General features: G+C 32.0%; 1 protein-coding gene across 1 annotated transcript; it reads left to right on the forward strand.

Moving 5' to 3' along the window:
• The first annotated feature begins 14,184 nt into the window (after nt 1–14,184).
• On the forward strand, nt 14,185–17,830 carry LOC141596061 (putative polyol transporter 4). Its single transcript, XM_074416079.1, has 2 exons — nt 14,185–14,921; nt 15,993–17,830. Exons 1-2 carry the CDS (start codon nt 14,714–14,716, stop codon nt 17,363–17,365), a joined length of 1,581 nt encoding a protein of 526 aa, XP_074272180.1. The 5' UTR covers nt 14,185–14,713; the 3' UTR covers nt 17,366–17,830.
• Nucleotides 17,831–18,351: the final 521 nt, after the last annotated feature.

Here is an 18,351-nt window from a genome sequence, read left to right on the forward strand (position 1 = left end):
AATAATAATAATAATAATAATAATAATAATAATAATAATAATAATAATAATAATAATAATAGGGGATGTAATCTTGAGAAAAAGGACAAGTTAGCATCATAAACTTGATTGATAAATAACAATAAACTTGTTGTATAAATAATAGTAGGGTAAAGTCTAGTGGTTAAAATTTGGGTGAAATTTCCAAGAGACTCAGGTTCAAGCCCTCACCGGAGCAAAATCTTGTAGAGCATAAATGATTTAGAAGCTCTCACAAGAGCAAAATCTTGTAGAGCATAAATGATTTAGAAGGGAGGAATATTTACTAAATGTTTACTATTCTATATGTATCTTGAATTATAAATGGATATAATCTTTTAATTGGATATATTCATAAATTGAAATGCTCACAATCTGCAAGATTTGCCTCTTCATTGATAATATAAGAAATTGCGGATCAAATCTACAAAATAAATAAAATGTTTTAAAATAAAATGATTATGAAAAATGATCTCATTAAAAGAGACATTTCTAACCCTACTCAATTATCTTGATTACTTTTTCAATATTGAGTTTTTTTAAATCAAAATATACAGATACGAACGCATAAAAAATTAATGAATTGTCAAGTTATAAACTAAAAAGTAAAACTTCATATATATTGTGCATAAATTACACGAGGTCTATGCTAATAATACATTAAAATGTGAAACCTCTATATATACCGCGCACTACGCGTGATCTAAACTAGTTAACTAAAAATTAGGAAATCGGTTTGAATTAATTTCGGAGCATCTTCTATATACTACAAGATTAACACATCTCTAAATGTTCCCGCTTAGTTTTTCCGCCTAAGTGACACTCTACAATAAAATATCGCCTTCTATTTAATTAATCTCACTACTAGGTTAGATCTCGTGCTACAACACGGCATTTTATAGATTATATTATATAGAGTCGTTATAAATTAAATTATTTACATAAATTAACTATAGTTTTAATTTAATTGTTATAACATACTAATTTAAACTGTGTATAACAATAGCATTAAGAGATAAAAAAAGGATATTTATTACCATTAGTTGATACTTCAATTATCTTTGTCTTAACCTCTATTATTTTTATTATTAAAAATAATAATATCATTACATGTAACTAAAAATTATCGATATTGGTAAAAGTAGTACTCATTGTACCAAAATAATAAAAAAAAATTTAAAAGAAACATTCACACCGTGGTGTATAATAAGTTGCAGAATACTATTTGCATGTTTATTACTCAGGTTAATTTTGGCAATGATTTTTTTATATCTTTGTTTAATATATGAGATAAGTTGCAGAATAATATATGCAAAATATCGAGATTTCGAGATTTGAAATATATGAACCAATCAACTAAATTTTTCAGCTTTACATGTTTATTAGTCAAGTTAATTTTGGCAATGGATTTTTTTTTTTTGTTTAATATATGGAGAAAAGTTGCAGACATACGATTTGCATAATATCGAGATTTCGAGATTTGGAACATATATGAAGCTATATAAGATCAGTGCTAATTTTATGAGATCTAGTAAATTTGAAGATATTAATGGAGCTTTTGTTGTACGTTAAAGGTTGTATAAAGAGTAACAAATTAAAGTTATGGTTGACATTGTGGCTGTATAAGTCGATTTTTTTATATGGTATAAATTATTTGCCACTAAATGATTTTATTATTCAAGTTAATTTTGGTAATGATTGAGGATTTAATCCTTGTTAATATATTATGACTTAATGAGATAATTTAATTCCTATTTAGTACTTTATTATACTTACTAGTATTGGTGCCCGGCTTCGCCCGGGCTACCTCTAGTTCCATTAAATTTTTTTTTCATTAAATAAAATTACTTAAAGTTGCATAACCCATAAATTTATCATTAATATATTTTTTATAACATATCCTAAAATTACGATTAAATAAATTTTGAGATAAATTCACTACTCCCGCTATTAATATTTTACTCTTATTAATGAAAGAATAGTAATAACATTTCACTACTTGCCCGTAATCATTGTTACTTTCACTACTCCCACCGTAGTTATTGTTACTGTCACTACTGCCGCATTATTATTGATAATTTCATTACTCGCGCCGTAATTATTGTTACTTTCACTATTGCCGCATTAATATTGATTATTTCACTACTCTCGTTGTTGTTTCTACCACTTTCACTAATCTCGCTGATAATATTGTTACTTTTACTATTCAAATGAGTGATTACTATCATATAACTATATCCAATGTTACTACAATTATTTTCTTTACTGACGAAATTACTTTCACTACTTAGGCATGCAATTTTAAGAGAGTTATATATTTATATAAATATATTACATATATGCAATCAAATTGAAAGAATTATGCAATATTATATATTATGGAATCTAATTTGAATTATTTATAACCTACTTATATTATATTTTTGTATGTTAAATAATTAACATCTCTATACATCTAATAAACTATAAAGTTTAATTAAATTGCATAGATTTTAAATTTAATTTATAATTTTATGATGATAATAATAATATCATAGGTGTGCATGTTTATACTAATTAATTAATTATTTTATTTTAAGGAAATTGACCATCTCCTAGCCTTCTATAAATATTTAGGAAAATTACCAAACATCTTATTTCTTTTAGTCTCCTTGAAATTGACCATCTTAATTAATTATTTTATTTTAAGGAAATTGACCATCTTAATTAATTATTTTATTTTAAGGAAATTGACCATGCTTAGGAAAATTACCAAGCTTCTATATAATTTAATTTTAATCCAAATTATATAATATTTGCATTGAGATCCCTTAATCGGGTCCATCACACGGTGCTAGTGATTTAAAACTATATAGTATAATTAATTTGTATAACTTTATTTAATTACATTGAAGTCCCTTGGTTTCTGGAATTAATATATAGTATTGATTGATTTGTTTACGTTATATTGTTTGAGCTTACGGATTTGGCCCCACATCTTATCTTTATAAATACCAGAACATTTAAAGCAATCTCATGCATCCACTTCATCATACACAAATTTATTTTTTAATTTTTTTCCCAAAAAAGCAATGATGGTGGACCCCATTACTTCACATCTCAATTAATTTCTTTGTGATTTATGTTGTTTATTCTTTGCTCACCTTAGTTTTTATAAACAAAAAATTTGTACGTAAATAATACAATTGTGAAATTATGCAATACAAAATAATGTACAGATAAAAGTTTAATTACAACAATTGGCAAAATTAAATATAATTACAACAAATTACAACAATTGGTTAAAGTAAATAATATTACAACAATTGATAAAAATCACATTTTTATTAATAATCACATTTTTATTAATTTACAAAAATTGATAAAAATCACATTTTTATTAATAAACATTATTAAATATGAAATACTAAATACAACTATCAATTTATTACACCATTAACCGCAATCAGAACCCTCTTCATCTTATTTCATATCATTACGGTACTGCATTTCTCTGGGAATTAAATTGAATAAGCTATGGTCAGATTATTAAAGTTTTTTTGGTACCTTATGAATTTTCTTTTAAAATTTAATACCTGAATGTACATTTCATTCACATTTTAATACTTTTAGTGGATTTAGGCCTAAAAAATGGTATATTCCAGCCATTTTTTTAAATATGATGACGTATTTATAATGCACTTCGTTCAAATTTCCAACCTCTTCCATTCCCTCTTATAACTACAAGTCACGGTTGATTCACTCATGCAAGTATTTAACATTTTTTTGGCCTAAATCCACTGAAGGTACCAAAATATGAATGAAGTGCATATTAAGACATTAAGTTTTAAAAAAAAAATATAAGGTGTTAAGTTTTAAAAAGTGCAACATTAAGAGTATTTATATTATTTATCGTCATACCATTATGTCAATGCAGTTCGTAGATTCAGTGAAAGTTGCAATGACAACTTTGAGAAATTAATGAAGAGGCTGGTGAACGTAAATGCGGAGCTACCTTATATGCAAGACGAAGATGGTCTTACCCCGCTACTTATCGCGGTTCAAAGGCGTAGTTACCCCACGATTAAACTTCTGCATTCGGAGTTTCCCGACTGCAGACAAATTGCTGATTTTAAAGGAAGGAAATTTTGGCATTTGTTTGTATCTCAACCTGCTGAAAAAAATCCTTTTTCACCTTTCAACTATGAGTTGACGGATGATGATAGGAATGTAATGGATAGCAAGGACAATGATGGGAATACACCACTACATCTTGCTATTAAAAATCGACACTTTGATTGTGCCCAGTTTTTTCTTGATAACTGGCCAAATACTCGTCTAAGGAAGTCAACCAAATATGCTTACCATTTGTCACTAGAAAACAACGAGGGAGTTTCGTGTTATAATTTGATTGGATCAGCTGAGCATCTTCCTCGCGAGGTAACTGGCTAACCGCTAAGTTTTTATTATTAAGGATTTTATATAATTTATAGATTATACAACCAGTTGTATATGTTTTACGGTGTTAAATTTGAGCTTTGTGATAAAGTTAAAGAGCTTTATGTTAAATAATATAAGCTTTATTAGAAAGTATTGAATTCATCCAATTACACATTAAAAACTTGAACTTTGAATTAGCTCAGAAAAAATACATATAAGCTCGGATTCTTATATGTTTGTTGTACAATGCTTATGGTACAACTGGATGTATAATCCTATTTGTCGATTTTATATCCACTACTTGTGTGTGTGTTTTTTTTTTTTTTTTTTTTGGAATTTTACGTGGCACCGTTATGTTTTTAAAAACGTCACTGATACCCTCTAAACTTAGTAAAATGTTCTCAAAATACCCAAACTATTTAAAATCATATTTTAAAAAAGTTAACTTTGTAAAGAAAATATGTTTACGATTGAGTAAACAATAGTTTATGTTAATAGCACGACAAATTATTGCCAAAAAATCAATCAAAAATGTAAAAACTAAACATTTAAAAGAGACAATTATATCTTTTTAGATATTTTTAAAATGTTTTCATCAAGTTTAAGGGTCTGCTGATATTTTTGAAAAGCTAGAGGTACCACGTAAAATTCAAAGAAAACTTTTATTATTATTATTATTATTATTATTATTATTATTATTATTATATTATTATCAACTAGTTTAGAACCCGTGCAACTTTGCACTGATATATATATATATAAAAAAAATAAGGATTAGATATTAAATGATAAAATGCTAGTCTTTTAGATAAGAAAAGAAAAAAGGCGTCACAAGCCATCAAAGTAACGACATTATGATGGAAATTTACCAAAGGGTATTCTCAGAAAGAAAAAGGTAAACACAGGCAGGGGGCGTGCCCACGCTTAGCTGAGGTGTAGCATATGCTACACCAAAACAAAAAAATTCCTTGAGAAAATCCATCTTTGCTACACCATTAAATGTCCATGGTTGACTAGTTTTGTATTAGTTTAATGCCTTTTCTATTTTTCAATACCCTATTCCATAATGCATTCTCTACCATTAAACAAATATTTAATGAAGCATTAGTACTCCCTAGTTGATTAGTATGAATTATTTGTTTTAATTGTCTATCTACTTTCCCCTGTATCTTTATACAAAGGAAAATAATGGAGGCCATATATTGAGTGGTAATAATAATAAATACCCAAAATGTAGAAGATATCTAATAGTCGGTCATATTCATTTCTTTATCTTTTCTATTATTTGTGAAAAATATTTTAATCAAAGGTAAAAAAAAATGATTGAAATGAAGGAAGTAGATATGTCTCTAAGTTGAATACTATGAAGTATTTTTGTATTGACGTTATTTTGTGAATTACACCGTACAAAATAAGATTCATATTTTGATTTGTTATGCTTTAGCTTAAACTAGTTATGGCGAATCTTGAATATCATAAGATGGGGGAATTGGGAAAACTATCATGATAACGTCAAAGTTATTAGCTACAAATCACATTTCACTTCATTTATTTTAAAGAACCACAAATGTGCTACTCTAATTTTTGGGCTAAATTTTAATGAAAATTGTTTATTTTTTTTATCAAAAAATGTCTAATTTATACTAGACGACTAGATATATATGTGCAGTAGCTAACCAAATACTCCGTAATTTTTAGTGCGTTATAATATTGCTACACCATACGAAAATTTCTGGGTCCGCCCCTGAACACAGGGGTACCATAAGTAGAAACTTAAAATGAAGGATATCATGTGTAATCTGCCAAAGTTCAAGGGTACTATGAAAAAGTTTCGATTATAAAATTGTTGGTATAATAAATAAAATAAATTTTATTTAAAGGGAACATAAATTTATATTTTTTTATGTTTGATATATTCTAAAAAGATTTTTTTTATCAAAGGTACTTAAAATGATTTTATGTATAAACTTTAGGCACCCTAAATAGAACTAACCAAACCTTGACCCTTGGGCACCCAAGCTGAAAATATGTGATAAGTTTCGTTATCGGGCCTGGGTCGCACCCGCATGGAGGAGAGAGAGTCCGACTGATATGTCCAAGGAGGTTCCATCCCAAAACCAATTGGAAATGGGTGGAGTAACTCCTTGGTTTATATAATAGACAACTCTCTCCTCTTTTTCCAATGTGGGATACTCACATGTGCCTTTATCATGGGTGAGCTGTATCTTGACAATATGCTTAAACCTCAGGTACCCAAACTGAAAAAACTCAAACCTCAGACACCCAAATTGGCATTTAGCAAAACTCTCAAGACACCCTAATTGAAAATTTTCTTTAATACTATAAAATTGTATTGAATTCTTAGATAAAAACATTATATTTAGAGGGCGTTTGGTTAAAGAAAGGGAAAGAAAATTAGAAAGGGTAAGAGGGGGGAAGATAAGAGATTACCTAAAACTTAATTAGTTGTTCGATTACATCAAGAAAATGAAGTGTGGTAGGTTGTGGTTTGTTTTGGTGTGCGGGTGGTGGTTTAGGTAGGGTGGTAGTGGTGGTGGTGGGGAGGCTGTGGTGGTGGTGGCGTCATGGTGATTGTGGCGGTGGTGTTATGGTGGTGGTATATGTGGGGTAGCCGTGGTGGTGGTTTTGGTGGTGGTGGTGTCGATGACGCCTTGATGGTGACTGGTGTGGTGGGAGTCGCAAGTGTGGTTGTAGGTAAATAAGGTGGTTGAAGGGTAACAAGGATTATGAAATCTCATATCTTGGGGGGTAAGGAATTAGATGGATTGAGGGGTAAGGAAGGGATTTCCATTCTCTTTGTTTGGAATTTCCTTTGTTTGTGTCAAACAAATACCAACAAAGGAAATCAATAACTTTGTTTCCCTTTCTTATAGACCTTCAACCATCGGTCTACGGAGTACTCTTTCCATTCAAATCAAATACATCATTTCTCTTTTTTTACACACTTTTTAATGCACAAATTGTGTCGAAATTATCCTTAGTTTTACATTAAAAAAAACATATGGTCCTGTTTGGTAAACAGCGGATTAAATTCAGCATAAGCAGATTGTAAAAGCAAATTATAAATGACAGATTTTATCAGAAGGTTTGACTAGCATATTATAATTAGCAGAATTGATTTGAGTGTTTGGTAATTGGCAGATTACGATTAGTAGATTGTTAGTTTTCTTTGTAAAATGGAGAAAAATTTCCTATTTTACAATATGCTAACCAATATCTTTGGGGTAAGAAGATATTGTAAAACAGCATATTGACCCCAAATATGCTGTTTCAATATGATGTTTACCAAACACTAAAATTAGCATATTGATTGGTCAAACATGCTAAAAGCCTTGAATATGCTAAAATTTGGCTAATATGCTGTTTACCAAACAGCGTCATAATGATTAATATTCTTATAAAATTCATAAAAGCAAATCAAACAAGATCCGTTAATATTCTCTTCAAGCAAATAAATCAGGTATGAGACAATATTTTTGCTTATATATTACAAGGAAGCATGAAAATTCTTTTCAACTATGAATTGTGTCATAAAAACCAAATGGTGTATTTGAATATAAATGGAGGGAGAATTACTCTACTAGTCTTGCACTATTTTATTTTATTTAAACAATCTTTTCATATTTCACACGAGTATTTTTAAATTTTATAATTTTCTAACTGTGCCTTTTTTTTTAAATAAAAATTTGAATGTTTATAATTTTGGCGTTCAAACCAAAGATCTCGTAAGTTGTTTTTTTTTTTAAAAAAAAAGTAATCACTGCCTTTTGAACTCGATCGATTGAGTTATGATCGCCCTGTTTATTATCATAGAAACATTTAAGCATTTAGGTGGACCATAAACTTCGTACTAAAGTAATTAATGTAACATTTTTTTTTTCAAATTGGAGATCTCGTAAAAACGATCAATATAAAAAAGTGATCCTTTTGGAACTCGTACCCAAGAATTGTGGCTAGTAGAAATATTGTGAATATTTTTTTAATGCTTGATTATTATTGAATAATCAGAAGAGTATATATACAAGCTTAAGACGGTATTCTATTCTATTCTAATATAAATGATACAGTTACTACCAGGGGCGGAGCCATTAAGGAGCAAGGGGTAGCAGCCGCTACCCCAAACAAAAAAAAATCAGTTAAGAAGTCGATTTTCCGCTACCCCAACTCTGATTAAAGAAAGAATAATTATAAGTAAATGTACAAGTTTATAGTATACTGCATGTGGTCTAGTGGTAAAGAAAGAGTATTTAAGTCAAGAAGTCTAGTGTTCAATTCCCCCAGTCTTCATCTTTTATTTTTTTGCTTGAGAATTAATTTTTTTATGGATGACGGAAAGTACGAATCAAAATTATTGTCGGAAAATAAGGTAAAGATAAGTTGTTGAATTAAGGAAAATGAATTTTGAAAAATAATTTTTATCAAAATTCTTTGTAATTACAAAGCAAGAATCAAAATAAGTTTTCAAAAACAAAATTAAGATAAAAATTGAATCATAAAATGAAAAATTTTAAGCCATTACATAGCATCTATTTGATTGTTAATTGTGAATTTGTAGTTTTGATTTTTATATATGTTGCATTGTACATAGCTTAAATTTCCAAATTTTCAAATAGACATAGGCTTAAGATATTCGCTACCCCATACATAAGTTTCTGGCTCCGCCCCTGGTTACTACGAACAACTGATACAAATACGGAAACATATTACAAAAATATTCACAATATATTCTTTATCTAACAAGCATATTTGTATCAGTTATTCACATTTCTCTTCTAACAGGGTAAAACTTAAGAAACTTTACAATTAAGATTTTTTTTTTCCATTTCCGTTTAAGTAGTAATATTTTGATTTTTGTGGGTGCCTAGTTTGAGAGAAACCTATTCTATAACGGAAAATTACTATCGGGACATCGAAGTAAGTACGGCATCCCAACTACAAAGATTGAAGCATATACAAACACAATAGGTGTAATAGCAGCTTTATTAGCCACCATCACTTTCACTGCAGCATTTGCTGTACCTGGCGGTTTAGACAGCAGTAATGGAACTCCGTTCTTCCTACGAAAGGCGATGTTTCAGGTGTTCCTAGTTGCTGACGTGGTGGCAATGTGCTCGTCAATGATGGTTCTCTTTTGTCTCCTATGGATCATGACAACGGCTAACAAAGCCAATTCAATATCACTCTTAGACATAAGCGTGTTTTTACTACAAACTTCACTTCATGCAACAATTATGACATTCATGACGGGTTTATATGTCACGACAAAATCAATTGCTCCAGCCATTGCTATCGCCACTTGTGTTGCATGCACTTTGCTAATCATTCTTATGCACAAGAGCTTAGTCATGTTGACCGTTGTCCCCTCTCTGGAGTTTTTGATCATTTTTGGTCAAATTGCGGGAAGAAGGTTGATCAATGTGGGTAACACGGTTGGAAAATTATCATCTTCTTTGTGGTCCTTGATCAAATCAAAGTGTTGTGGTTCAACCTCTAATACTGAAGTTGATGAAATGTGATCTGATACAGTTTTAGTATAATCATAAACATGCTTGTATAATATATTTACTAAACTGATAGTAAACATTGAAAAAAAATCTTAAATGTACCAAGTATTCAATGGTTCAATGGAGCAATGCCTTTTTTTTTTTGTGATGACCAGGGGTATTTCCTAGTTCCTACCAATAGCTACAGCCGGACGGTACCTGGTGTAATCTCCTTAGAGTACTGAAAGCAACTTAATAGCCAAATCGACCCCTCTTAAATTTGAATTTCTCATTTGCAAGATTAAGAAATCAAACCCATAATCACTTGTTATTATTGTTATTACCTTAATATACTTAACTATTGATTGATTGATTGATTGATTTGAAAACTTGTCTAACAATAGTGAAAAAAAATATTAGCACTGTGGAATTTATGGTTACCTCCTCTCAAAGTGGAACATCTACTATTCTAAAACTAGTTTGACAACAATAAACTGTTATAAATAAATAAAATCAGAACGGAGTACATTAGAGTACAAACAAAGGGGCATTAGCAACCCCAAAACTACGTGCTACCCAAGTACAAGTAGTGTTAATCAAATAAACAAGTCGACTTCTCTTGAACGGTGGATGGTAATGAGCATCAAACTCGAGAGAATGGATATCCTTCCGCTTCATTCTCATAGCGGTAACAGTAGTGCGGGTGTACCTACAAAAAGAAGCTGAAACCATAGATCTTTTCCCTTTATTGGCAGAAGCACGATCCTTGCCAACTTTCGTGTGGTAATGTCCCTCCTTAGTAAGTGAAAGCTCCCTGACAGCCGCAAACTCAAACTGGATCGATGAGATCTTAGTAGGATATGGAGAGTCTGAATTAAGACGGGTTTTCTTATCAACCTGTATGTCGGCTTCCTCCTTAACCAACTGAACACTGTCAGTCTGTTCAACAGTACTAATGTGTAAAAAATTCTCCATCGTACGAGAAATAGGAACTTCTGCTGTCCCATGAAATTCGTCATGGGGGGTTCCCGTCTGGATGGTTTTAGAGACGAGGGTACGAACCCTCATAAAAAACATGGACCTTGGGTGGTAGAATCCTAAATTCATACCATGTAGCGAATTATCATAATCTTGAGATGAGAGATGAAATGTATTATGAGATCGCTTCTTGTTGATGAAGCGGAACTGACGAGATGTTGAGTTAGTAGAGGAGGAAGAATTACAGGCCTTCGTTGTATCATTCGAGGCCTCATCAGGCGCACTGCTACTGTTGGAATCCATAGGCACATCTGGCAAGCTGCTAGAATCACAACCAGGAGGCGAAGCGGGAAACGATATGGGTTGCTTTCCGTGCCCTTCAATTTCAGAAGATAACAATGATCCACAAATTGCTGTCGCGACCATCTTCTCCTCCATTCCAGCTGCCTCTTGATGTTGTCTTTCAGCAGACAACTTTGAGCCCCTTTACGTAAAATTTTGGATCAGAAAATAGTAAAATCATCATGACACTAATATATATGGCTCGTGATTTTCTTATCTTGTCCCTATTCTTTCGATTTCTTTTGTTTTTGTCCGGTTTCGATTCTCACGCCTTTAATGAAAATAATTTAGCCTAGTATTTAAGACAGAGATATGTGGAATTGTGGATAATAGATCACGAGTTTTACTGGCCTTGACGCCTTTGCCTCATTTGACACCAACAAAAAATTTAACATACACCTTTCTATTTTCTAAATTTACATGATTGTAAATACTCCGGCTCAGGTCATGAGCACCGCATCTCATGACCTTTACCAGCTAACATCAGCAATGTATTTATTGTGGTTTGGAAAATTCACTGCTAATGATAGTCATCATTTACGAGTGTAAATTTTGAATGTCGTCGTGCAGATAATGGATATGGGTAAGGCTACACCCGACCTCATCCCGTTTCCTAATAATTGTAGCTACTTTAAACATTAATGGGCTCAAGAGTGAGTTAGGGACGATGCATTGTTGGGCCATATGTGGTGTACTAGTAATTGGACTACATGAATACATGATCCGTTGGTAATTTGAAGAGAAGTCCATTGATCGTTCAAATGTATAGCCCATAATAATGTTGAATAGTCTAATGAAAAAAGTCGTCGGCCATCAAATTTGATTTTTATTATCGTTTGTAGATTTTCAAATTTGAAATAGTATTGAGTTTTTAATTTTATTTTTATTTTTATTTTTATTTTGGTTTTTGCACGTTACTTAATTCTTTTGATTAAAATTAGTAAGACTATTACAAGTACAACTAGTCAATTACACCATGGTCCATACTCATAATCTTATTTAACGATAGTAACAAACGAATTATTTACACTATAAAAATCATAATTATACTATAACTATACTATTTGAAAACCCGGATTATTTCTTCTAAATGGCTCCACAGAATTATTACACGGGTCTCAAGAAGGACCGTACTCATATGCATATCTGAATGGATTGTTATTTTTTGTCAATAAGATCATAGCACTTAGACATTATTATTTCATTTTCACTATAATCTTCCTATTCTTTTTTCCAAAATATGCCAAATTCTAAATGCAAAATAAATCGACTCTTCCTCTGAAAAAAAGAAAAACAAACCAACAAAGTGTGCTTAACGATTTCAAAAGTGTCACAATCAGAAATATCTCAAACTTAAATAACTCGGTTTCAAACCCAACTCCTTTTATTCCAGTGATTATAGTCACAATGCAGCATAAAAATAGGGCGATATTAAAAATTTACATTGTGTCACTCGTTTTTATGCTTAATTAAAGTAAACTGATTAATAATGCACTAGCAAAACGAATGACACCGACATTTTATTCTTTGACATTAATATTTGCCTTTAAGTCTTCACCAAAAAATCTATGAATGTTGTCAAAAAAAAAAATCTTGAAAGTAATAATAAATAAATAAACATTGACTAAAACACGAGTGTGACCTCATACCATCACCGACAGTCGGACATCTCTATAACTAACTTAAGCAATAATATTCCATGCAACGTCAGACCACCATAATTCCATGCACCTCACCTACACAAACCCTCCACGTCACCTTCAAACCTTAAAAAACACACATGATCAAATACAGCTATACACGTGTCATCATCTTATCATTCTAAGTCTTAACCCAACAAACAATCAAAAACACAAATTGTGATTATAGGCGGGAGGTATCCATCTATAGTTATAGACGAGTCAAATATCTACCCATTTAAGCATAAGACAAGCAACAAGTTGTATGCTGGGGTCCAAAAATATCACCACTTTAAGCATATTTGACCCGTTTTTCACTTTAAACGGATATATCCGTCTATAGAGAGAATAATTGAATCAAAAATATTCGTACAATGTCCTACAATAACAATAAAATAAAGAGAGAGTATTATAAAACCGTTTTATGTACTTAAAAAGAGATTGCCCCAACTATCGAAAAACAACAATAATATCACAATATAAAATCATATAACAAAATATTTTAATTTCTTTATTGGTGGAAGTTATTTTAGTGACGGGTTTTAGGTAAATAATCACATGATTTTACTATAATACTTATGTAAAACAGTTTTATATAAAAATTGTGAAATGAGGATCCTTTGTCCCAATGTTTCATCTCTTGTCTCATGCTACTAATGCATTGACATATCAACATCTAAAATCGAATAATAAACCAAATATGTATTTTTATGTCTATGTGTCAAAAGGAGTATGCATGAGACAGAAAATGAGACACAAAAATGGGACATGTGATCTTCATTGGATTTTACATTAATAATTGGGTAAAACTGCCTTGTACAAATATTATTGTAAAATAAATTTATTGCGACCGTTTTACACTTTAAAAGTTAAAACGTTCTCTTTGCATTAACAAGAACTCCTTTAATATCATGCACGATGTCAAATCGTTCAACTCTATAATTTGCGAATAAAAACTTAATTTCAAAATGTTTATACAGACATTTCATTTCGTGATTAAAACGGTAAATTTTATACCTAACACACTTATTTATTGAAAGTAATAAATAAGTGATTTTTAATAAAAAAGATTGTTCTTATTCATACATAAAACATTTATTTATTGAGAGTAATAATTGAGTGGTGTTCAATATAAAAAAAAACGATCGTCTTATTCTGTTATTTTTATTTTTATTAAAAGAATCTTTATTTATTGATTTTCTTACTTTATTTGAATATATTTATTTTATTCCCATAATATTGGCGTGTTTTTTGGATTATTGTCCGAGGAAACAACACACATGAATTGAAACAGCACCCACTCTTTGACCTCCAACAAAAAAATCCCTCCTTTTCTTTCATTTCTTCATACATTTTTTGCTTGTAATTCAATTCACATTCACAATTATGAATATTTGATGCCCAGAATTTAAGTTTCCTTTAGATCTGGGCAATCTAGTTAAGGAGGGTCAAATTCCATTTTTCTCAATCAGTCAAAAATTGATGAAATTACATTGACTTTATTCAATTTCATTTTCCCCCAAAAACATTAATTTTTTTGTACTTTTTTGTGTGATTTATTAAGATTATAGTATTATAGAGCTATAAAGATTGAAACTTTGAAAAAAAATTGGGATTTTAAGGTCAAATTGAAGATGGGTATGGTAGAAAAAATTATTTTTTTGTAAACTTTTGTTTTTTTGTACATTTTTGTGAGATTTACTAGGAAGCACGGACACTTCTACCATCTAGCGTATCTGTGTCCGACACCGTGTTAGACACCGACACTTGAAGATGGGTATGGAGGAAAATGGAGGAGGGGAAAATGTGGTGGGAATAAATAACATGAAGAACAAGTATAGGAGAATGGATTCACCAGATTTGGAGGAATTAGATGTTGTAGCTGAATATGAGGCTCATGTTCTTAGGAAAAGTAGTACTAAAAAATTTGTTATGGCTTCTGCTGTTTTTGCTTCCCTCAATTCTGTTCTTCTTGGTTATGGTAATTTTCTGTTTTTATTTTGTTATTGTGATGTAATTATGTTGATTTGATTGATAATGTGTTGATTATTTGATTAAATATGTTGTTGACGGGATTTGAACTCTGGTCATGAGCATGCCTCTCATGACTTTACCGGCTATGCTAGCTGACATCTGCAATGTATTAATGTGTTGATTATTTGATTAATTATGAAAGAGAGTCACATGGGCAAATATGTTGCTGACGGGATTTGAACCCAGGTTATGAGTACCACCCCTCGTAACTTTACCAACTATTTTAGCTGACATCTGCAATGTATTATATTGTGGATGCAACATTTTGCTGAATGTGAGATCTGTGACTTTTGGTCTGAATGCTTTTCTGCAAGTATTTATTATCCTATGTGTTATGTTTGTTTATTTATTTTATGCATTATGAGGTGATGTTGAAAAATGTGGATTTAATTTGGTTTGGATCTTTGATTGGGGAAACTTAAATGTCTGTTAATCACCTTAATGTGAAGTGTTGGGGTTGTATTGTTGTAGATTGTTAGATTCGGGTAATCGTCTTTAATGTAGATTCATTGATAAGAATGCAAGGGTTGTATGTTGATTAGGTGATAAATGATTGTTAGTTCGAAGTTTTGTCTAGTTGGTGGCACTTGATAGTGATCGAGTAAGGTCTAGTTGGTCCAAATCATCATTTAAGTGATCGAGTTTTATTCACCCAAGTAGGTTAAGCTTCATTGCACTCATATTTAAGTTATTTGAGTCTTCGCCTTTTCTGTTTTAAGTTGTACCCGTGTCTGACACAACACTCAAGGATATGTGCATGGAATTCGTGCCTGAACCTTTCCCATTCGTCATTTCTCCTAAAAGAGCCAAAAATGAGTCATGTGTTTTGAATTTTGAAAGACTACCCCCGCGCCTTATCCTTATTTTAGTCTGAGTAACATATGTTTAAATGCAGTTATCATGGATAAAGTTGTGTTCTTTTAATTAGTTTGTTTGGCTCTTGTTACCTTGCTCATAATCTCGTTTATCTGCTTAGTCGTAAAGTGAATTTCAAAGTCTTATACGGGTGTTGTTTCAGATGTTGGTGTAATGAGTGGGGCAGTTCTATTCATTCAAGAAGATTTGAAGATATCAGATGTGCAAATAGAAGTCCTGGTTGGTATCTTATCGATTATTTCATTATTAGGGAGTTTAGCCGGTGGGAAAACATCAGACGCAATAGGTAGAAAATGGACAATGGCATTAGCTGCAGGAATTTTCCAAACCGGTGCTGCTATCATGGCACTAGCGCCAAATTTCGGGGTATTACTAACAGGCCGTCTTTTTGCTGGAGTCGGGATTGGATTTGGAGTCATGATCGCTCCCGTGTATATTGCTGAGATAGCACCTGCAATAGCAAGAGGGTCATTAACATCATTTCCAGAGATTTTCATAAATTTCGGCATTCTCTTGGGTTATATATCGAATTATGCATTTGCCGGGCTTCCAGCTCACATCAGCTGGAGAGTCATGCTTGGTGTTGGGATTCTTCCTTCTGTATTTATTGCAGGTGCATTGTTTATCATCCCGGAATCTCCTAGATGGCTAGTAATGCAAAATCGTATTGATGAAGCAACGCTGGTTCTTTCGAAAACTATTGACAATGAAAAAGAAGTCCATGAGAAATTGGCTGAAATACAGCAAGCTGCACGAGGTTCTGATGGCGAAAAACATGATACAAAAGCTATATTGAAAGAGTTCATCTTTCCAACACCAGCTGTTAAGCGAATGCTGATCGCTGGCTGTGGAATTCAGATATTTCAACAAATTACGGGAATTGATACTGTCGTTTATTACAGCCCCACAATTTTCAAAGATGCTGGAATAACTGACAAAACTGAGCTTCTTGCTTCCACAGTTGCTGTCGGGTTTACCAAAACCTTCTCCATCTTAATTGCAATTTTCCTAATTGATCATTTGGGCAGAAAGCCTTTGCTTTACGTCAGCACCATCGGAATGACGGTTTGTTTATTAGGACTTAGCGCAAGTCTAGCATTCCTCGGGCATCAACCAATCGGGATTAAATTAGCATTGCTATTTGTCTGTGGAAATGTGGCATTCTTCTCAGTTGGGATTGGGCCGATTTGTTGGGTTTTGACATCTGAGATATTCCCACTTCGGCTTCGGGCCCAAGCATCGGGAATTGGGGCGGTTGGAAGTCGAGTTAGTAGTGGGGTGATATCAATGTCATTTCTGTCTGTCACTGCTGCAATTACAGTTGCAGGAACATTCTTTGGGTTTGCTTTGATCTCGGCCTTGTCTGTTGTTTTTGTCTACACATGTGTTCCGGAGACTAGAGGGAAATCATTGGAAGAGATTGAACAAATGTTCGAGAATGAAACGCTTGGAGGAGGTGAAATGGAGCTCACGGATACTGTTCGCTTAGTTCCACAAGAGCCAAATTCTCGCTAGTTTGGGATTGCTATGTGGTACGATAAATCTTGACTGAACTTTGCCTAGACTGTACTCCCTCTATTTCGGTGATAAGTCTCGTAGACTGTTTCTCTATTCATTGAAATAGAGAGAGTACGAAGATTGATGTTCGGGTTTGTAAGCTCTTTTAGTCGCGTTACTAGCGGGTTCATGGTTACACCCACAATCCCACATTAGAAGACCCTTTGATATTGGGTGAAAATATATGATGCTGTTATACTATATTCTTTTTGGACAATTTTTTGTTTTCAAAAAAAAAAAATGTTAGTCGTGTTAGATTATGGAGCCTTTGAGATACCGGGATAATGTATGTTGATTCGATGGGGATTCCTCCAGATGAAGATTGAGGATGTAGGTTACTTGAGTTGTGTTCTTGTGTTATGTACTACTCCATAGAATTCTATTCTGTATAATAGTATTAATTAGAATGCTCATTTTCAATCATTCAAACTTTTTATGGTACTTTTATTTCCATATTTCGCTTTACGGGAGAACGTGCAGCCATTACCTTTGGTGCGCACGGAATAACCTCTCGAGTAAACATGATAACCTGCAAACCATGTATATTAGGTCAACCACCCGGGTGTGACAAACTTAAAATCCAGAAGGCATAGTCTCTGATCATATTGTTTCGACATTATATTTTAAGACCAATATCTAAACGCGTTTCACAAAATAGTCGTGTTTGGCATTTTTAATGCCCTAATAAACACCTGAAATATCGAGTTTATGCATTTATTTAGTTATTTATGTTATGTGATAATTAGCCATTCTAGAGAACATAGAAAATTCGTGTGTTACCTAGTCAAGTCTATGTTTTAGCAGTTACATCATCAAATTTATATGACTATTAAAACTAATATACATCATCCATGATAATTACATTTGCTTAACAACTTTGAATATTTCAATGAAATTATCATTGAAACCTAAGTAACGTAAAACAATTATTGTCGTGTGTTACA

This window comes from Silene latifolia, chromosome 8, assembly GCF_048544455.1.
Source record: "Silene latifolia isolate original U9 population chromosome 8, ASM4854445v1, whole genome shotgun sequence".
In the NCBI taxonomy this organism is placed as follows: domain Eukaryota; kingdom Viridiplantae; phylum Streptophyta; class Magnoliopsida; order Caryophyllales; family Caryophyllaceae; genus Silene; species Silene latifolia.

Coding starts and splice junctions, on each gene's coding strand:
- LOC141596061 (XM_074416079.1), top strand. CDS start 14,714: ATGGGTATGGAGGAAAATGGAGGAGGGGAAAATGTGGTGGGAATAAAT. Junction 14,922..15,992: donor TTCTGTTCTTCTTGGTTATG/GTAATTTTCTGT, acceptor GTGTTGTTTCAG/ATGTTGGTGTAATGAGTGGG.